The following is a 23,379-nucleotide window of genomic DNA, read 5'->3' as shown; positions in this document are numbered from 1 at the left end:
CTGTTTGAGTCACATTAAGTGTCACACATCAGTCTCATTTACAGTTTTTCTCAGTCGCTTTGGTACATTTCTCTAATCATTCTTGAGATTTGCAAAACAGTAAGTGCATTTCTCAAAACAACTCGTACAAATATCAAAACACAATGGATGACCTGCAAAAGCCAGTCTCTTGCTCAAAATCCTTAGTTCATCTCTCAATAATAAATATCTGTGTCAATGAACATGTCAGTGCCATCAGAATGACAAGTCCTTGTGTCATAGTTTACGGATAAGACAGTCAAATTGCTTAGTCATGTTGTCAATTTAACAGTGGAGGGATGTTCTGATGTAAACTACTGTATTGAACAGTTTGCCATATGCTTATGTATGCCATATATCCATTTCAAAACTACACATTTACACATTACTGTTTGTGGGATGTTGATTGAAAGAGACTGGATAGAATTCCCAGTTACACTTTTACTAGTGGTCTGACCAAAAAAATAAAAAAATAAAAAATACTTTTACAATGCCATTGTGATATAGAAAAGGAAATATGGGAACAAAGATGAAAATAATTCCATTTTCAGAATTTGTAACTCTTGTGTTGTCCTTTGTCTATACAGTATAAGCTTTCCTACTGAAGATTCATGAGATGAACCTTTGAGCTATTTCAGAGAAATGGTTTATCATTGGTTTATCATCTACATTCTCTTCATTAGTAAAGATTCACTTGCACAATTCATGCCAAATTGACAAAACATCTAATAATAGTGTGTAAAAATACAAATAAAAAGTGTGCTTGGCAGTTTATGACAACTAGATTAACCATTTTGCATTTAATGACTTATACGATGAACTAAAGACTAGATGTTTTGGGGGGTAAGACTATTGCACAGAAAACTGTATAATACATTTTGAGCAACATGACATTAGCAAATGATAATGTAGGAAACCGCAGATAAATGTGCGTAATCAATTGCATGAATGTACAATAGCAATCGCAACTTGTTCAAAAGAATGAGAAACTGGTTTTATGATGTGTATTAATGACTAGATGATGTGGAGGTTGTACAAGTAGTTTTGAAAATTTCATTTCTGTTTTGAAAAATGCACCAAAGTGACTGAGAAAAACTGTAACAGCAATAAATGAACACGGTAAGTTCAGTAAGGCAAATGTTTTTCCACAATCTGAACGTTACATATAAATACATGAGAAACTTGTATTAATGTGTGTTAAAATGTTCCTCTGCATGTCTCTGTTTGAGCCTAAATGGAAAGAAGACTCAATCAAATGAAAGGTAATAAAACACACACAAAAATGCACAACTAAATAAAAATGAATAACTATTTAACATGAAAATAATAGACGGAAGAACTCTGTTTTTGTAACATAATACGATTTTCAAAAGAAAAAAGATACTTAAGAACACTTAATAAGAAGAAATGTCGCTATTTTTTTTATAGATGTAGATAATAATTGATAGATAAAATAATAAATATAGATAATAATTACTGTAATGTTATTAGTAGGCTAAATTATTCTAAAAATAATCTATATTGAAATCTGAGTGAGCAAGCGCACAAGCGGCAGCCAATCACGGCTCGGGTGTAGAAAGTTAGGGGCGTGGCTTGGGAGCTCACCTTTCTAACCCTCGCTCAGGTGACCGAGAGAGCAAAGTGGCGTCGGAGATCCCCGGATCTACAAAGTATTGATCTGTACTGAGCCGTCATTATGAAATCAATAACGAGAAGGGATTATGATCGGGTTAACACCAGCGGAATATGACACAGGAGAAGTTTGTCAGGTGTGGAAGAACAAAACCTCTGGACACTGAAGGCGAAGTATGTGTCATTTCACACTACTGTCCATGTTGTTGCTGTTTTATTTCTATATGTTTTATGATTTCTTTTCCTTACAGTATATAACGGATGATTATGTTTTGCTGATAGTTCCATTGTTTCTCTGCCAGCTCTGACAGAAACAGGTTGTTCTAGATTGTGTGAACTCGAGATGGAGCCATGACTACTTCAACAAAACCTAGTTATTTGTTTAACTAAATACAGAGTTAATAAACTACCTAGTTACACTCCTAAATCTATTCTTATATTCTCGTGTATTGCTGAAATGACTTCTTTGGCTTCTTTGTTGACATGACTTGGAAAATGCAGCAGAGATTTTTGTTGTTGTTGTTGTTGTTTGAATTCGTTTATTATTCACCAACAGTAATAGGAATCCTCTGACTGTTTAGTAGAATTAGGGTTGTTAGTGCACATGAGAAAGTCCCAGTGTGTGTGTGTGTGTCTGTGTGTGTTTGTGTGTGTGTCTGCCTGTGTGTGTGTGTGGCAATGTTTTTCTTCGCAACAGGTGAAACAAGTCGCACACCTTTGTTTCTGGATACACCTGTGATGTTTTGTGACTTTATAGTGGTCTGTTTTTACCAAGCACAAACAAGCCGATTAAGATTGTGTTTTTATGTTAAAAAAATATGGCTTTATTCCTTTTTCACAGTTGCCTTTTGTGCATATCATTCCAATATGCATTCCAGCAGCTGAATAATATTAGTAGTATTTATATACTATTAATTAATATTTTAAATCAGCATTTTGATCTTTTCATTTTAGTTAAAAAAATATTTTTTTCGTTTTTATTTATTTCCAGTTTTCCTGGATGAACATAATGGATTGTCTGGTTTTTAAAAGGGTCAGCACTTCAGGTTGATATTGTACTCATTTAATGTGGATCTGAAATAGAAAACAGATTAAGAGCATTAACTTCTATCTAAACTTCAGTAGACTGCTCCAGCTGTAGCTCCTCCCCTTGGCTTGCCCTTGCCTGATTCAGCCTTGTCTTGTGCTGAGGATTAACACACACACACACACACACACTAACCTTCACGACTGCGTAGCTGTGATATTAGACTCACTTGGGAATGCTGTAGGAATAGTGACTGATTATAGCATCACTTGAACTATGAATGTCACAGTATTAGGAAAACAATGTTTTTAAATCCCTGCCTTCAGTAATGCCACTCATTTCTGATTTATTATATTCTATTCATAAATCTTGTTTACTCGGTCTGAATCATCGGAGACTCCTGGTGAAAGGGTGGTGTTGAATGCCTATAGCTTACAGGAAAAAGAAAGTCTCAATGGGACTGAAAAGAGCGTTCAGACTTCAAAAAGCATTCAGAAAGTGTCTCTCTCATCTCTGCGTTTGATCGGACTTGTGTAATTGCAGCAAGCATGCGTCTCTCTTGCTTTCTCATAGGGGCTTTCTGTTTGCTAACTATCTCTCTCTTTATCATATTTTTGATCTCTCATTCTGTTTGTCCTCCTCCTCTGAAACCTACGCAAACAGCGTTTTCTCAGTTGTTCCATGTGAACATCCCACATGTTCATGATAAACCCTAGCAAGCAATCTGTGATGTAGCATGCCTGTTATATCAGGATCTCAACAGTGTTTATTTTTCCTCCGGCATTTTCAGAAGATGAAGTAATGTGTTCATTTTTGAAAACTTGTTTAGTTTTGTTGCGGCAGATAATTGGCTGATAATCATTTTAAAGGTGCATTCGATATGTCTTTGTTTACTTTGTGCCCTCTTGTCTCTGTCCTATTGTTTTGGGATTTATTTATAAGCCTCTAATTAATCAAATGGATTCATATTTAACTTCTTTTTTTTTTTGAATAGTTTTAACCTTTTTTGTCTCGTCTCTCTAACTGCTGATTTGCACCCTCCCTTTCTGTTTTTATTTCTCACAAGTTAAAATGTTTTTATTTTTGGTCTGATAAATGACATTTTGTGTTTGATTTGGTTTTGTCCTCCTCCTCCTTTCATCTGCAGCTCTGAAAAAAATCATCTCTCTTTGTAAAGCTTATTTTTTTGGGAAGGATTGCCGCCTTTAGTGTCATAGAGTTTCAGTTTCTCTGGATATTTTCTTACTGCTTGTAAGTGTGGACAAACTCTGCAAACATAATATAAACACGCACCATCTTTTGGTATGGAAAATGCAAGCGTAGCACATTTGCATGGATTCTCACATTATTTAAAGTCATCGTCTTCCCACCTTTCCTCCCTGTTTGAAAGTAACAAGAGGATCGCAAATGTCTCTCTATAGTTACTGGTCTCATGTTACCTCCAGGCCTGTGAAGTTCCACCAATCAGGATGGAGACAGGTGTTGTGTTAATATTTATGCAGATCATGTGCTTTGAACTCTGGGTAGGTCCCTGACTGAAAAGTATAAACATAGAGCAGGTTTGCATGCCATAACATTATGGTAAGTTCTGGCTATCTTATATAAAGATCTGAATGCATTGGTGCTCTTTATGATTCCAGGGACCGATGTAGCTTGTGAAAATGATTTCATGTGTGCGTTCACCCTCGGGTCAGAAATCAAGCTCTAAACTAAGTCCAGTAGTCGAGGCTGTAGTTGTCTCCTCTTTGCATCCATTGTAAATTTTTCAGTAGACTCTGTCACTGTAATAGTCCTCATGCTGCTAAATCCCCCTTGAGACAGTGCTATATCATGACAGACAAGCCTGCTTTGATTTGCTTGGGTGTCCTTCGTGTGTACGTGCCTGTGTGTGTGTGTGTGTGTGTGTGTGTGTGAGAGAGAGAGAGAGAGAGAGAGAGAGAGAGAGAGAGCAAGGGCCAGGTGTTTTTTCATCATGAAAGTCATATCCTAGGAGATCAAAAACCATACATTATTATCTGGTTTTTGGTAATGCGATCATTCTTAATAACACTTTAAATATTTATAAAGCTTTATATATATATATAAAAAAAGAAGTTTATGGATTGTCTGCATTTAGACAGCTAAGTTTACCATTTTAAAATTGGTTTGTCATTATGTTATATGTGCATCGCATTTGTATTTTTATTGGGATATATATACATTTTTAGAACCAATTTTCATTATTAACTAGCATGCATATGACTACAGTATCATATTGGCTGTTTATTAGTACTTATAAAGCACATATTAATACCTTATTCTACATGAGCATATTTTAGATCCCATAATCCACCCCACACTGTACCTATAACTATTAATAAACAGCAAATAAGAAGTTTATTGAAGCAAAAGTCAGAGTTAATAGTTGAGTTGGACCTTAAACAATTTTGTGACACTAGCATGTAGCATTTTAAAATTAGAAATTTATTTTTTAGTGTTTTTATACGCTTTTATACACCATTTCTTAAGTATAATTATATACATTTTTACCTTGTATGCTATCTTACTTCACTTCATATAAAGTGAAAATGTAATTAATTTTAAGAGTCCCTAATGAATGATTCTGTATTTCTGGTGTAAAACCAGACTTATGGCAGTCGGACGTGTGCTGGGGAAATGCTAGTTCATGACTGCACAGAACACAATCTCCAACACAAGTAACGACGACAGCCCTGTGTTAGGGTGGGACTGACTTGCTAGCCGTGTTTCTGTCTCACCTCAGCACGAAGAGCTCCATGGACACTCCCTAAGGCTTGCAGGGCGTGAAACACAACCCGTTCTCAAAGGAGAGTCAATTACAAAGGGACTCCGAGCAAACAGTCCAGCCCTGACCAGAATCACATTACTTTTATAACGTGACGGCCTTGTAAGGAAAAAAGGCCTTTTCTCAGTTGTTAAACGTTTTTTCGTATGTGAACAGGTGCTTTAATGAGGCCTTGTGAGATTTGCTGTGACTACAAACACATGGAACCTGTTTTTCAATGGTGTGACATGACATTATAAGAGTGACGTCATTCCATGCCTTCTGTATATAAAGTGTGCTCTGATAAAAATCAGTTTCTCAAGTCCTATTGAGCCAAATGCATGCCTTAAATATTCTTGCTGAGGTTTGTAGTTTCTCAGGAAGTGGTAAGTATCGAGTTAACAGAATTAACCTTAACTAGAGAAGTGTGGTTATTAATCTGAGGCAAACATATGTCCAGTGTGCTCGTACAGGAGCATTACTGTGAGAAGACATCTCTGCTGCTCGTTTCCCTAATGTCCGCCCCAGATTTGTCCCAGTATCTCTTCTCATCTCTTTGCAGAAGTAGAACAAGATCAAGAATCCAGTGTAGTTTCCTCTCCAGAGGTTTTCTCCGTCCTCTCTTCTTGTATGAAGGCATCATGTAAAGAAACTTTCAAGGCATCATAACCTCCAGAAAATTTAAAGGGATAGTTCACCTGAAAATGAAAATTACCGCATGATTGTCTCCCCCTCAAGCCATCATAGGTGTATATTTCTTTCTTCTTTCAGATGAATAGAATCTGAGTTCTATTAAAAGGCACCTATTATGTCCCTTCTTACAACATCTAATATAAGTCTCAGGTTTCCCCAGAATGTGTCTGAGACATTTCAGCTCCTAATACCCCACAGATCATTTAATATATAATTTTGTAAATGCATATTTTAAGTGGAAGCAGAAAGGTGCTGTATTTTTGCATGCCTTTAAATGCAAATTAGCTGCTGCTCCCCACCCACATCTTTTATTAACCCCTCGGAGCTGTGTAGAGAACTTTTTATGATGGATGGACAAATTTTTTAGAGCTTCGAAATCTGTACCCTCATTCACTGCCATTATAAAGATTTGAAGAACCAGTGCATTTTTTAATATAGCGCCGATATAATTTGTCTGAAGTTGTACATGCATAGGATGGCTTGAGGGTGAGTAAATCTGAATTTTTGTTTTTGGGTTAACTATCCCTTTAAATGGGTTTTAGACATAACCAGGCAAATTTTAGTGACTACACTGATTAAATAAAAACAGAATAAGTGAAATGTTATTTCAATTTAAAATAACTTTTGAAATATATTTTACCTTCGTAATTTATTCCTGTGATGTGTAGCTTTTTTTTGTGGGGGGGGGGGGTGTTTGTTTAATTAAATGTTTAGAATACTGTAACTATTTTTACTTCAAATAAATATATTCTGACATTACATGCAAATATTTTATATTTTTTAAATATACATTTAAATTTGCAGGGCTGGTCTTGACAGAAGTTTAACTACTTCATCTCCTCATGCGATCAGTGTTTTCATGCCCTCTCTGTCTGTTCATTTATTGAATGGGGTTTAAGAGTGGCTTTATTTCAGGTTTTATGCAGTTTTACAGACAGAAGCTTTCTCTATCTCACCCCCCCACCCTCCATTTCTGAATTCCCAGCTCTTGTTCTCGTGTCTTCCTGATTCTCTTCTGCAGTACCGTTCTAAACCTCTTTATCACTGCTCTGATTCATCCAGTCATTTCCTGGCCGTGCTCGACTCTCTCACACTGCTCTCATTAACACAGATTCCCATTCTTTTATCTTTTTCAGAATCCCCTTGACTAGATCTCAATCTACATTATCTCAAAAGTGCTCCAGATTACTCTGAAGATGTGGATGTTTTCTGCTTTACGAAATACTGTGTCTCCTGGAGCCGCTTTGAGCAGGAGTCTGGCTGAGGTAGGTGGAGATTCAAAACCTCTGGTTTCTGTGCTCTAGTGAGAGTGGACGCTCCACGTGTAACCAAAAAATGTACGTAAATGTTTCTGGCTTTTTTGTGTTTCAAACTGGGCTTTCTGCAGTGATTGGCTCTGAATTAATGCGTGGGCAGTAGTTTCTGCATCCTGATTGGCTGTTTAGTATTGTGTAAAGATTCACATGCTATGGCGTGTGTGATGCACTGATTTAGGATCCTGGTTGTAAAGATTTATACATGCTGAAGCTGAGATGGAGGACACCTCGTTAAATCTTTTGACCACTGATAATAATGAGAGTAAAATATGCATTTTTTTGTGGTGTCATTACATTTTACTTTTTTTTTTTAAATTTACTTTTATGTAATATTTTTTGGGGAAAAAAGAAAAATCATTCTTGCATAATAATCTTTATTTGTTTTGATTGATATAAAATGATATTGATCAAACTCAAATCAAATCTTTGTCTGTAGGCTTAAATCAAGATCAAATGCTTGAAAAGTGCTTGGAATTAGTTTTGTAGAAAAATAAAATGTGTGCCTATGTATTTAAAAAAAAAAATGAAACTAACATAATAATAATAATAATAATAATAAATAAATAAAAAATCAATGCATGAGTTTGACTTTGATTGAATGGAAAAATAATAAACTGTTTTAATGGCATCCCAGCATGCATCTCATCACATTTTGAGTGTGCAAAAATAAATGATTTAAAAAAAAAAATAATAATTTAATTTAATTTTGTCATTACATAATTTGTATGATTTGTACTGTGATTATTTTTTTTATGCTGTCTTCAGACCACATGGATTGTTGAGAGGGCCATTTTTTTATGCCTTTGCTCATCTTTTAGATAACACACACACACACACACACCAAAGAAGCTATAGATAATACTTCCTACACACATTGTTGACTAGAGACAGAGAGTGTCTTATATCCATCTATAGCCACTGGTGCTTGCACACACATTTGGTTGAAGCCAGTAGCTGTGATCTCAATGCTTAAGGCTGTGGTTCTGTTTATTGATTTGATAAAAATAGCTCGGCATATACAGTATGACTGAGATAAGCAGTGAGTTACAGTACTGTAACATTTCTTTACTTTAGGATGCATTACATAAGATGTAGAATATATGATATTGCATAGCACACAAAGCTCATATCCACATGCTGTTAATTAGCATCTTTAAGTGATTGAAGCGGAGTTAATTCATTCATTCGCATTAAGGCAGCCACATAATTGCAACACACCTCGCTTGGAAGGCTTTGATTTTCTAAAGATTACACATTGCTGTTGTCAAGACAGCCACTGAAATAATGATGCACATTAAAACAGACCGCAACCTAACCGTTCTCTGATGTATTGGTAGTGTTTTTTATATATATGTATATATATCAGGCTGTTCTGTGCTTATCTCCAGGTTGTCAGTGTCTAAAGCTACTGTGCAGTTATCCACGTAAGGTTGAAACTGGCATCAACTCCACCCTTCATGATGGTTTAGTCCAGCTGGGAGGGCAAAACAATGACATCCATGGTTGTCAGTGGGAAAAGAAGAGACCAGTCACTGGTCCCGAAAGGAGTGGACCCTGAAACATGCATGATCGTGTTCAAAAACCACTGGGCACAGGTACTGAATATATTATACCTTTTACCTTCTTTCTTCATTTGCTGTTTTTCTGCAGTTTTCTGTATGCATGATGCTACTGTTGGTGAAATAGAAAAACATAGATGATGATTTTCATGTGAGGATTAACTTACAAAACAAAAACTGTTGCTGTGCACAAACCAAATATTATATGAGTAGTGTTACTTTGTTTATTTTATATGAGGCTTAATGATGAAATGCAATAATAAAACAATTACAAAGTATATTTACATACATATATAAATGATACAATATTAAAATATAATTAAAAAATGTTTTGTAAGCTGCTTAAATCTCGTTGGTGTTACACTGTGAATGAGGCTCCTAACCTCTTCTGTCGATTCAGCAGAATGCTCCAGAACATAGAGGCATTGTTTGGGTACAGAAGACGAGTTCAGGCCATTAGAGAAACTCTAAAGACGGAAATTAGGGTGATTTTTGGAAATGGAAACAGCATATGAGATCATTTGAATATTTTAGTACTCATTTGGATTAGTTTCACTCTTTTACCACTTCCTGCTTTTGCATTGATGAATAATGCACTTTGTTAAAGAGCAATATGCCATTGGCCTCGCATGCACTTCCAATATGTTAGATTGTGTTAAAAACATGTTAAAACATGCTAGCAATGTGCTAAATCATGTTAGCATTTTAAAACATGCTAGCAACAGGTAAAAAATGCAAGCAGTGTATCATTTTAGGAACATGTTAAATTGTGCTAGCCACATGCTTAAACATGCTAACAATATGTTAAATGGTGTTAACATGTTAAAACGTGCTACTAACATGGTAAAACATGCTAGCGATGTGCTAAATCATGTTATCATTTTAAAACATGCTAGCAACAGGTAAAAAATGCCATCAGTGTATCATTTTAGGAACATGTTAAATTGTGCTAGCCATATGATAAAACATGCTAGCAATGTGCTAAATCATGTTAACATGTTAAACACATGCCACCAACATGCTAGCAATATGCTAAATCATGTTAATATGTTAAAACATGCTAGCAACATGTTATCAGTGTATCATTTAAGAACATGTTAAATTGTGCTAGCCACATGCTAACAGTGTGTTGACTCATGTTAACAATATGTTAAATGGTGTTAACATGTTAAAACCTGTTACTAACATAAAACATGCTAGCAATGTGTTAAATCAAGTTAACATGTTAAAACATTCTAGCAACATGTTAAAACATGTTAGCAGTGTACATTTAGGAACACATTAAATTGTGTTAGCCACATGTTAAAACATGCTAACAGTGTGCTAAATCATGTTAACGATGTTAAATGGTGTTAAAACATGCTAGCAACATGTTAAAACATACGGGCAATTTGTTAAAACTAGCTAGCAAAGTATTAAAACATGGTAGCAACATGCTAATTCATGTTAGCAATCTGCTTAAACATTTTAGCAGTTAGAATGTTAATAGCATTTTATACACTTAAAATCAGCAAACTTAAAAGTAGGTATTTCAAGCCAACATTAAGTTTCCAAATTTAACTCATCTAGTTAACAAAAATCATTTAGCGACGTCATGCCTTAAAGGGAAAATTTGCTATACTATGACTGTTCTCTACAGTGTGAATGACTTCTGGTCTCTTGACGTTTCTCAGGTGGTGAAGATTTTAGAGAAGCATGACCCGCTGCGCAGTAATGTTGGTGGCCTGGGTGGAGGTCATGGTCTTGCTGGGGGTGGAGGATTCGGCAGCTTCCGTTTCGGTCCAATCCCTGGCGATGAGGCTAGCGCCGTGCAGAACTATGTAGAGCACATGCTCTTCCTCCTCATGGAGGAGGAGTGTGGTCAGAATGGAGCCATGGGGCCCATCCTGGAGTTTGTGGTGATGGAGAACGTGTTGGAGCGACTGTTCATCTGGAGCCTGAGGCGAGAATTCACCGATGATATGAAATTGGAGCAACTGAAGATGTACGAGATGCTGATCGGACAAGCCAAGCAGCCATTACTTCATCATAAACCTGTGCTCAAGCCTTTGATGATGATCTTGTCGTCCTGCTCCGGCTCCCCATCGAGTCCAAGCTCCTCCGCTGTGGAGACAGAACTCGTGCTGCTCTTGAATCAGCTGTGCTGTGTCCTGGCTAAAGACCCGTCAGTCTTGGAGTTGTTTTTCCATACGAGCGAGGACCAAGGAGCTGCTAATTTCCTCATCTTCTCCCTACTCATCCCTTTCATACACAGGGAAGGCTCAGTGGGACAGCAGGCCAGAGATGCACTTCTGCTCATCATGGCTCTTTCTGCTGAGAACACAGTTGTGGCCAAACACATCGCAGAGAACACCTATTTCTGCCCGGTATGAAGGCCTATTGTTATATATCCTCCTCTTATGTTTATACCGTTTCGCTATATATGTTTCTCTTTTTTAAAGTACTTGGATTCTGCTTAGAAGTGCTTATGATAACTAGAGTGACTGCTGTGCTGCCTTGCTTTATTTAATGCTGTGCATTGGATAAATTACCATTTAATTAAATCGTCTTTAGGGACCATGGTGCTTTCTGAAGTGTTGAGTGCATAAAAAGGCATTCCCATTTCACCGTGTAAAATACTGTATTGAATCCCAGTGTAATTAAGATGGTACTGATATATTGTTTATCTATAGGTGCATAATGCATATTTAACCGTGCATGCTTATATTTAGATTACTTTGCCATCATCTTGTGCTCAAAGAAATGCAAAAACATTTAATAATACTTAAATGCAATCTTTAGTCAGTCTCAAAATGAATATTAAACCTGATTGTTTTAGTTTTTAGTGTTTATTTTAAAACAAACTATTATAGAATATTGAATGTTGTAGGCTGTACACCTGTAAAGATGGCTCATTAAATAAGGCCAATGAACAAAAACAGGGTTTGAATGAACATCTACTGAATATCATCATCTTCATCATAATTATATGAAGTAGCAAACCCTGACGAAATATGACATTTATAGCCTCCGCTTATAATGAGCATGAACTCTATTGAGAAAAATAACACTTTTGAGTAATCTCATATCTGGCTATTTATGAAATCGCAATGAAATCCACTGTCAATGAAGCCAAAAGGTCATTTTTATTGATTGCATGGATTGTTTCTGAATATTATCACATTTTTATTTTAAATATCTCCCGCCGTGGGTCCTGTAAGGGCATCCAGCTGCACAGTATGTGCTTATGTAAATTCATTAGAGATAATTGCATAATCTGTTACACAATGGATGAGAGACTCATTTAACTAAGATGACATCAGCCCTACATGACCTCACATTCATCTGCCAGTGAATGAAGCCAGGAGGCATGTAAATGATTTCCTTGTATCGAAGAGTTCACAAGTGTATTTTGAATTAATTGGCTATTAAATTTACTCACTGTCCATATATTATAATCCAGACAACCATCGATGTTTATCATTGATTTCGTAGATTTTTATGGTTGCAGAATCCGATAGGGCTGCAACAAATGATTATTTTGATAACCGATTAATCTAATGATCATTAGAATGATTTATTGACTAATCATTGATTATTTCAGTGACTATTCAGGCTTTGACGGATTATTGATCTTTGCAAATTGTTAACATATGGAGTTATACATATTCATATACATATAGAGCTGCTTTCAAATGCATTCTTTGCTGCTTTTCCCCCTGCTGTCATGTTTCTTGTGTGTTTATTTTGTTATTGAGAGGAAAGCACAAAGCACATATGGTTTTTAACAGTAAAACACTGCTTGCTTATAGCAAACAACTTTTTAACCCTAAGCAAAGAATGAAAAAGAAATTCACTGGTAATATATCGCCCCCCTCATGCCACATGACATCAGAATTTTTTTTTTATTTTTTTTTTACTACTACTGGTTTGAGTTTATTTTTAAAGGGACACTAAGTAGGAATTACTCCCATCTAGTGGTGAAATTGTATTTTGCATTCAAACTAATTTTGCTCTCCAGCGCCTCGCTTTTTCAAATGCGCGTTGCATCTACGGTAGGCGATATGTACCAAAAAGCTTTGACAGGATGTATTCTAATAGCACTTCGTCGAGTTTTCCTTCAGGTGAACAGGTGTGTTATTTCAAACAAACAGCAACATGACAACTAACAAACGAATGTTAAAGTATGAATTACTGACTGTGGAAAACATGAAATATTGTAATTAGTAGTTATGTCTTCTTTATTCGTTATATTTTCTGAATAATGTGCATTGTTAGATATAAAAAAAATATTATAATATAGACTGTAACACTGACTTACCTGTCGAGAAGAAAACTGGCCACTTCAGCGTCTCTTTTGAAATCTTTATCAAGCATTAGCTCTTTCCACCTAGAAAAAGCTTCCCCGACATTAACTCTTGTTTTCTGTAATCTACGCTCACGTTTCCTTTTACGTTCTATTTTTGACTGTTTTGGCGAACGATGTTTTCTTCTCCTGTGGCGCGGCATATGTATGGTCCATAATAAGAATGCAATCCAGACTTTTAAACTTGCCGGTGCAGTTTCAAGCGCCTCTCACTGCTCTCCACCTGCGTTTCTGGCTCTGACCGAAAACGCGTTGTGGAAGCCTCCGTCGACCTACCCGTCCCATGTATATAAAGATAATAAATTCTTCATTTACGAGGATTAGTTTAAACATTGGCATAGGTATTTGTACACCATTGAGGGCATATTTATGAATAAAAATATTGATTTTAGATAATAAAATACCTAAAAAGTTACTTATTGTCCCTTTAAGTATGACGTCTTCCATTGGATTGCACAGCACCTCTCTGGTCAAGCCACGTTATTGCATGTGTCATATGAGAGAAAATGACTATTCAACAACAAAAATATTTATCAACAATTTTTTTATGGTGGACGTTGTTGATAATGTCAGTGAACCCTTTTAGCCCTAGTTACAGATGAATGAAATGGAGTAACAGTTGTATTTTTATTGTTTGTTATCTTTGGTGAAGGTTTTGGCTACAGGTCTGAGTGGGCTTTACTCATCTTTGCCCACCAAATTGGATGTACCCAGTGAAGAGTGGCACTGTCTGCACCTTGAGGATTGGCAGCAGCTGCCCGCTCTTGTGCAGTTTCTTAACTCCTTGGAGTTCTGCAATGCTGTCATACAGGTGTGTGCATGTGCTACTTCACAGGATCGGATCAATTTACGCATTCAAACTTCCTCTGCATATTTTGCAAACATTTTTCTTGAAGTCTTATGTCAGGTGACAAAGGTTGAGCTATAAATAAGCATTACTGCAGTACCCTTATCTGTATGTGCCCAGTAGATAAAAGGAATAAAAATGTATTTAGACCATTTCAATTTGTGTGTAGGTGGCCCATCCTTCCATTAGAGACCAGCTAGTTGGCTACATTCATAATGGTTTTCTGGTACCTGTTTTAGCACCAGCATTACACAAGGTTAGTGAGGAGTAAGCCATTTTCTTCCTTGATCTGATACCTGATATCAGTCAAATTGGATTTTAAGAAATCTAATCTTCTGTAGCTGACACTTGAAGAGGTGATGACCACAACAGCGTACCTGGACCTCTTCATACGCAGCGTAACTGATCCTGCATTGCTGCACACCTTACTAAGCTTCATCCTGCTCCATCGACATGACAATGTGCACATTTTGGACACGCTGGTCAGCCGCATCAATACTCCTTTTCAGGTAACCACAATTTCTCAAAAAGCAGTACTTACTTGAGAACAGGCCACTGAACTAGTGCTGGGCGATTTGGTTAGTGCGACCTTCTGCACGCTTCCAAATCCTTTTATCATAACCAACAAAGTGTAAACACGATGGAAATAAGATTCATTGTGTAGTGTAGTCAGCATCATTGATTATAACGGGAGATTTTGTAAGAGTGTAGAGCTTGGGTGAAGGTGAAAGGGTGAAGACAGGTTCCAAAAGTATTAAGAATTGGTTGATGGATTAGATAAAGGAATGAAGGTAGATTTTTAACTCAAATATTAATTTGCACCTGTATTCAAACAGAAGAACCTACAGCACTGAGCCTTAAGAATCCTGTTAGGCATGACAGTCAACTTTGTTTTATGCAATATTCATATGAAACGGTTTAAATCTGTTAATTCCAGTTTTGTTGTTTTACTCATGCAGTGTCTTCATTAAGCTGGTGTTTTGTTAGTAGTGTGTTTTATAAGCTGTGCTTTTGTTCCAGCTTGGCACAGTATCACTGGCGCTGTTCCGCACTCTCATTGGCTTGCATTGTGAAGATGTCATGCTCCAGTTGGTTTTCAAGTGAGTATATTTATGCGGGTGCATCATGTGTATTTTTAATAATGTCTCAGTGTTGATGTTCATCTGTCTTTCTTGCGGCACTGTACTTGTGGTCCTTCCTTCCCTGACAGGTACCTGATCCCATGTAACCACATGATGTTGAGTCAGCGGAGAGTCCTGAGCGAGAGAGACTGTTACTCTGTATCGGCCGCCAAGTTTCTAGCCCTTACACCCTCCTGCTGTTCTCCAGAGGTCATCCCCCCTCCACTCAGACAACTGGACTCCATTCTGTGGTCAAAAGGCACTGATGGCTCCCCTATAGGAACTACGGGTATAATGTAGCTCCATTGCTTCCTGTTGCATTCCTGAAGTTGCATTGTGCATAAAGTGTCATTGTAATAACAAAACATAAATACTTTGATCAGGGGTAACTCCAATTAAACATTTAAACCAGCTAATCAAGGATGACTATAAACATCCAGGCAAGCGTTTTGGCCAAGTTGGCACTAAACTCTCCATTTGCCCTCCAGGAGCACAATTCAAACACATAACATGGATTAATGCAGAAGAGTTTTTAAAAGTAATCGTTGAAGGTGTTTTTTTAAAGGATTTCAAGGTTTTAATGTTGGTCTCCGCAAAACCGTGCCCTGTAAATTTGTTGATTAAGATCAAACTAAATAAAAATTTATTCAGATTAGGGGACTCAGGTCTGTAGACTGAAATGGTATTCAAGTCTCAATGACTTCCGTCTTCTGAAATAAATCTGCAACTTCAAAAGTGCTGCCTTCAACTTGATTACTACATTCCAGCCTATGCAATCCGCTAAGGTCTGTGCTTGTTATTAAATTGTTTACGAGCTGATATAAATTCCAAGCAATACTTTTGTTAGGATTAGTATTTGTGAAAAAGAGGTCATGAAATGTAACAATTTTAATATTGCTTGTACATTTTCCTCTAGAATCAAAAGAGGTCTTCTCAGAGGAGGACGACTGTGGTAACTCATGTGTCATTGGCTCAGAGATCTACCTTGATGTCAGTTACCTGCACTACTTGTACGATGCACAAAACAGCATTGGTCATTGTATGCGAGCATGCCGTGTGTGGTCAGCCCCTTACGATGGGGAGAACCCTTCTCCAGAAGAATACCAGCGCAGTACCTTGGAAGAAGCAGGTAGGACTCGGCCACCAATTACCAGCAAGAAAACCCCAAATAAGATGCATGACTCTGGTAAACCCCTCAAAGATCTCACTGCTACTCCTGGATTGCTGGAACTGGAGTGGGATGATAGTTATGATGCTTGTCCTACACAACCGCATCCAGAGGAAGATCAGGAGATGCGTCCCATCCCGGACGAGCCCCCAAAACACATTCAAGACCTACGGAAAACTGCTGTTATGATTGTGAAGGGCTCTTACATTGAAGAGTCCGAGTTCCAGAATGATGTTATGGTTTATGAACTGGTAGCCCAGAAGGATGCTCATGACTCTGGAAATAGCTATCATGCACCATCCAAACCTCCCGAACCGGCAAAGCAGGAGGTGTTAGATGGACCAGTAACTGATCAGAAGACTACAAATTCAGAATCCTTGATGAGCAATGGCTTGAGCTCCCCATTAAATGAAATGGACAGTAAAAAGAGAGAATCCCAGTCAGACCACAGGTCATCATTGGAAGGGGAGGACCTCATGGCCCAGTATGAGGAGCTCATAAGGACTCTGGGTGCTCAGCACAGTAGTCCAGCAAAAGCAGACGGTGAACTCAAGAGTCCTACAGTCCTCATAGGTGATGAGGAAGATGAGATCGACTTTAACTCTTTCTCGCCAGAAACACCAGAGACTGAAAAGTTGCCATCGCCTTTTGGGACCAAACCGCGTAGCGGGAGCAGGGCACATGCTGTGCCTTTCACAGGTCAGAAAGCATATTTTGTGATTTTGCTAAATCTTCATACACTTATTTATATAGTGCACTATTTCAAGGGACATTATCGAGTGCACTCATTCTAAACCATAATGGATGTTCAACTGTGTACATTAGTGTATACTGCCTGCTCATTTAAAATGCTGTGTAAAACATTACGCAGTATACTATTGTAACGGAGGCCAGCAAGTAGTGCTTTGCAGGTAAACCTCACTCCCCGATCTCAAGATACGTACTAGCGACAGATGCTGGTGATGTAGCCATTTAGCCTCCTTGTTAGTGCGTCCGCCTCCCATGCCGGAGACCCAGGTTCGGGCCCCAACTCGGGGCGAGTGTGAGGAGCGGTGGAGAGGACCCGGGAGAGAGGAGTTACATTGGTGCCGTGACCCGGATGGGAGTGAGGTTAGGGGGTTGAGTGTAACAGAGGCCAGCGAGTAGTGCTTTGCAGGTAAACCTCACTCCCCGATCTCAAGAGACGCACTAGCGACAGACGCTAGTGGGTGTAGCCATTTAGCCTCCTTGTTAGTGCGTCCGCTTACCATGCCGAAGACCTGGGTTCGAGCCCCACTCGTCGCGAGTGCGAGGAGCGTCAGAGAGGACCCGGGAGAGAGGGGTTACACTATATCTATATAATTCCAGCAGTAATTACCAGTAATTACCTTAAAAAGTGGCATCTAGACACCATAAACATAATTTTACATTTCATGCATGAAATTTTGCACTGAACTGAATTATGTAGCACCATTGTTGCCAGGTCTGTGTAACAACACAAACCTAGCTGATGCTCAAAAATAGTCCAATCTTTATTAAATTGCATTTCGTGGGGGTTAACATCTCTTTCCGGGTTTCCACGTCAGTCAAAATAACATTCTGGGAGAGAGAGGGGTTAACCACGGTTTAAAAAGCAATCTGTGGCAGCAGTATAAAAGTACAATAGCCCAAATGAAGTTTGACCTTAGTTCAATTCCTTAGTTTTGGAATCGATTTAATGTTCTGTATGATATTTTTGTTCTGACTTATTTATTTTGTATAGTTGAGTTTATTTCCCTTTTAACTAATATTTGTTTCACTCTCGTCTTTCTCAGGGCCATTTCTGAGCGTACTGCTGTCTCGTCTAGAAAACATGCCGAGTAACTCACTCCACGTGAACTTGCTTCTGACTGGTATTCTGGCTCAGTTAGCTGCTTACCCCCAGCCCCTGCTGCGTTCCTTCCTCCTCAACACAAACATGGTGTTCCAGCCTAGCGTCCGCTCACTGTACCAGGTCTGAAGCGCATGCAATATCTGATCGACTGAATGAATGTGGTTTTTAAGGCATGCTTACTGAAAATTCATTGTAATTGCATGCTTAATTTGAGTTAGCACAGAAGAAAAAGAGACCAGAAAATGCTGTCCTCCAATAAACATAAGCTTTAACTCCGATTAACATGCCAGATATTTTGAGCGCATTATGTATTATGTCTATGTGTTTCAGTAGAGCATAATTTATAAACAGGTAAATTAACTGAATTATACCTATTTCATATCATTTAAAGAGATTAAAGCAATAGTGAAAACTGTCTGGCAGGTTGCATTCATTCATCAGAATGTCTTTGAGAGGATGCATTAGATCCGTTGCATCATATATATGTATTAATACACACAAAGGTGTGCTTTCACTTTTAGCCCTGTTCACACCAACATGAATGTTCATCTCAAATGTGATTTCAAAGGGACCCACTGATTGCTTTCAAGCTGAAAAATCAGTTATCAGTTAGAGAAGTACCTTTATTACAATCACTGCATGTTGATTTCAGGTATGATGAAAATATTTCATAAAGTTTTTTCACAAATCACCTGAAATTGGTGTAAATGTGCATCTTTCATGCATGCATCGCATCGAGGAGATTATGGAATCTGTTCAATAATTCCCTTCTTCTTGATTTTATAGGTCCTGGCCTCAGTGAAGAACCAGATAGAGAAGTGGTCAGCGAATAATAAAGATTTCCCTGAGCTTCTCACAGCTGCTCAGCACTGCTTACTGGCCAGAGAGAGCTCACTAAGAGGTAAGAGCATGTTGCCTTGCTGTTTCATGATTTAATAAACACAAAACACTTTTAATAGCTTAATCATTTGATCAATATGTCTATATTTCATTTACATGACCCAGTAATATATTATAATGGATAAATGGTTTCATATTTGTTTGTTCAGTTACTCTTCCTTTTCTGTGACCATGTTTATGTATCGTACAATGACTTTTTGAACCCCATTTCAATCTAGACTCTCCACAGAATGGACTCCATGGTTCTGAAGCAGACAGAATCCAGAAGAACCCGACTATCCAACCCAAAACTGTGGTTCCCTTAAATGAAACCGAGGTCTATGCCACGGTTCTTTTCACAGAGTTCCTGAAAGAGCTCGCAGCCTTTGCACAAGAACACTCCATCCTTTCTCATCTTCCCACGGAGCAATAGACTTTGATTCTGTTTTTATGTTTTTGCTGTTAATGTTTCCAGGAAACGTTTGAACTTCTGAGATTTTGAATGATTTTAAGTTCTCGCCGAAAGCACTATGAGCTCTCAATGAATGTGGGAATGTTTTTCTGACTTTTGATATTTTTGATGGGGCTTCTTTCAGCATGTTTTATTCGGTTCTGAGAACAATCCTTGAAACTTCCCTTGTTTGCATTACCAAAACTCATTTCCCAGCCACAAAACAGTCGGTTGATTTGCCTTCATTTCATAAAAGTGACTTAAGGATGCAACATGCTGGAGATAGAAATTTCAGGCCTAAACTAAATAGTGACGGCCATACAGCATTAAGAGGCATTAGATATTAATAACACTTTATGACCTTATTCTTATGAAGACTGTTCAGTGCTGCTGAAATATTTCACATGATGGCCTTGGATACTTAAAGTGCCTATTCCTTTAGTCCTCCATTTTCAACATTTTTGTACAGTTTTTAATACGCTAAACATACTTTTGGACATTTTATACAACGGACTAAATGACCTGTCGTCTGTAGGATTGCTGGATTTCCTCTCACTTTGAGAAACACATTGGTTCTGGTTCTTTGTAGAGCATCTTAGGTGTTAATTACGGTTGTTAATGAATGTTTAAAACTTGCAACACACCTGCTTGTTAATTAGGATGAGGCATTTTTATCTTATTGGGGTAAGATATACACTACTGTTTAAAAGTTTTAAGGTCAGTAAGATTTATTTATTTATGAACAAAAGAAATATGTTTATCCAGGAAATGAGGACAGATAACATTGATCAAAAGTGACAGAAACAATCATGAAAAATGCATCACGGTTTCCACAAAAATATTGAGCTGCGTAGTTGTTTTTAACCTTGATAATAACGGGAAATGTTATTTAAGCACCTGAAAATTCAGCTCTGTAAATTACATTTTAAAACATTAAAAAACTAAATCACAATTATTATTTTTTTACCAAATAAATGCAGCCTTGGTTAACAGAAGAGACTTCCTTCAAAAACATTAAAAAATCTTACCAACTCAACACTTTTGAAAGGTAGTGTATCAAAACTATTTTAGAAGGATATAAAATATTGTATTTTTACAAACATGATTTTAAGACATTGCCTTTTATATTTTGAGTTGTGTTTCTTTGTTGCTTGCATTGCCTCTAAGAATGGGCTTGAAATGCACTGCTTTTACTGGATCACATTTAAAGAGATCGGGTTCATACATTACTTTTTTCATTTTTTCTTTTACATGTGTACAAGAAAGCAATTGAAATGCAATTGCAGTCTATCTCAACACCCATATGCAAAAAAAAAAAAAAAAGAGGAAAAAAAAGTCTTTAGTATCAAAGTTGCTGCCTTGATTTGAAACTGTTTTTACAGTTATATATCAAAACATGCATGAACTTGATCAATAATAAATGCATATTGAAACTCACATTTGTTTTTAGTGAAAACTCAAATTTGTTACATGCAATTTGTAAGCACACCACAAGCAATGGTGCTCTAATGGTGATTATGCTTTAAATAGAATTTCACAAACAGCCTACTATTTGAAAATGTATATTTTTGTCACCATGTGCTTCATGAATTGCCTTAAATGTCTTCATTGGCTTCGATTATTCTGAAGACTTTTTTTTTTAAAGGTAGACGATTTGCATGAAGCCTGTCCCAAATGACGTCAATCAAAACTTAATTACCAAAAACCCTGAGGCCGCGGTGTATCATGTGAATGCAAAGATATTTATATTATTTTTCTTTATGTACCGCTGGTGACCTCCTTATTAGAGCGGCTCAAGAGCTAGATTAAAAACTCTATACTAAATCTTCTTTACTGGTGGTAAGCAATAATTAAATTTAATCTCTCTATAGATGTGTATTTCTTGGTAGTAAAAAGAAATGCTGAATCTGTAGTAATGTCACCAGCACATCTGTTCACCTGCTCAGACAGGAAACTTAAAACATGTTCTGTATGTCAAATGGAAATCTATACAAAGGCATGTCATCTTGAATAAATATATCTTCTTTAAACTGACACATGAGTGAGTGTGGCGTAACATTGTCAGTCTTCTGAAGTTCTATAGAGTTATTAATAGACTGTATGTTAAATGTATGTTTTTTTGGGGGTTGAAAACAAATATAATAATTTACTGTGTTAATATTGGACATGTGGCCATACTGTTGACCTCATTTAAGCTTAATCTAATCGTTTCCGATTCATTTAATGGTCTCCAACATTTCAATAAAGTTCTAAAATGTTTCTACTCATTTGAATTTCATCTCTTTATACACAAATTCATCTCACTATATGTGTGTGTATATATATATATATATATATATATATATATATATATATATATAAACCTGTTTATTTTAGAAACATTAGGAATTTAAGGATGACTCTCTTTACATAATAGTATGTGAAATGCATAATCCACCAGAGGGCGCTACTTACTAATATAATACAACCAACTCAAAACTCTTTACCCAGCAACATTAAGTTATCATATATATTTATATTTTGATTCAATATGTTGGGTCTGACTGAAAAGCACAGTCTTAGTAGTACATAAAAATTTTATTTAGACCCGGACTGCGCTGGAAAATGCTAATGGTGATTAAACACCACCTTGTTCTGACCTGCTAAAAGTCTAAAAGTGATGAATAATCCCACAAAATCCAATTCTGGTGGAAAATCCATACGGACTGGAGCTGCAAACAACTTAATGCAGCAAAGAGACACAAGAGTTTCTCACAAAACCTGACTATTAAGGAATCAATGATCATTGAGTGATAAATGTCTCAGAGGCCAGAATTAACTGAGCCGTGAAGAACAAAATCCTGAACACATTTGTTTTTTCAGAATAAGAAATATTAAGAGGCTGTTTGGCTCTAAATCTTACAGTGTCTGTGCGTTTCTGGTAGGTACCGTATGAAAAGTCTATTTCTCAAATAAACTGCTTGTCCAGAAAACAGCATTGAAACCACAAAGAGGCATGCTGGGTAATTCATGAGTCCATTTACTCTAGAATGGATCTGTCTTGGACCAGTTCAGTTCTGCCTTTTGTTTTTCTCTGAACTTCACCCTGCTGTTTGTTCAGTACTTTCCTCCTCTGATAAACTGAACTGGCAACAACAAGAGTTAATTTGCAAAAACATAGTGCATGAATAATCAAAGTTGGGAGACAGTTAATCTTTTAATAAATAAACAAATAAACAAACCGTTTTATGTTTACTAATAATATTACATATATTTGTACAGCCTCAAAATAATTGAAGAAAAACGTATTTTTTCTGATAATCTGAATTTGCAACAAAATTTATTTACAAAAATTATTGCAAAAATCATCAAAGTTGGCAAGCAGCTGCATAATAAATAATATTATATAATATAATATAATAAAAAAATTATATTTAATAGTTTTATTACATATTTATACTGGCTCAAAAGAGACAACAACAAATTAATTTGCAAAAAAAAAAAATCAGATTGTGGCAAGCAGTTCATCTTATGAATGAACAAATAAACAAATAAAATAATATTAAATTTGTGTGCAGGCTAAAAAATGTTAAAGAGTTTTTAAGGTGGATAATTAACTGCGTTTTTAAGGTGGATTATTAACTGAGTTTTTAAGGTGGATTTTTAACTGAGTTTTTAAAGTGGATTATTAACTGAGATTTTACGATGGA

At 36.8% G+C, this 23,379-nt stretch overlaps 1 protein-coding gene across 1 annotated transcript; it reads left to right on the top strand.

Annotated features, from left to right (window-relative positions):
- The first annotated feature begins 1,630 nt into the window (after window positions 1–1,630).
- LOC127953666 (FHF complex subunit HOOK interacting protein 1A-like) lies at window positions 1,631–21,484 on the top strand. Its single transcript, XM_052552962.1, has 13 exons — window positions 1,631–1,824; window positions 7,289–7,417; window positions 8,857–9,063; window positions 10,701–11,393; window positions 14,025–14,183; window positions 14,389–14,475; window positions 14,561–14,728; window positions 15,240–15,319; window positions 15,430–15,629; window positions 16,257–17,207; window positions 18,302–18,480; window positions 19,147–19,261; window positions 19,479–21,484. Exons 3-13 carry the CDS (start codon window positions 8,959–8,961, stop codon window positions 19,670–19,672), a joined length of 2,931 nt encoding a protein of 976 aa, XP_052408922.1. The 5' UTR covers window positions 1,631–1,824; window positions 7,289–7,417; window positions 8,857–8,958; the 3' UTR covers window positions 19,673–21,484.
- Window positions 21,485–23,379: the final 1,895 nt, after the last annotated feature.

This window comes from Carassius gibelio, chromosome A1, assembly GCF_023724105.1.
Source record: "Carassius gibelio isolate Cgi1373 ecotype wild population from Czech Republic chromosome A1, carGib1.2-hapl.c, whole genome shotgun sequence".
Taxonomy (NCBI): Eukaryota; Metazoa; Chordata; class Actinopteri; order Cypriniformes; family Cyprinidae; genus Carassius; species Carassius gibelio.
Note: the sequence above shows the minus strand (reverse complement) of the source record. Positions and strands in the feature narration are given on the sequence as shown.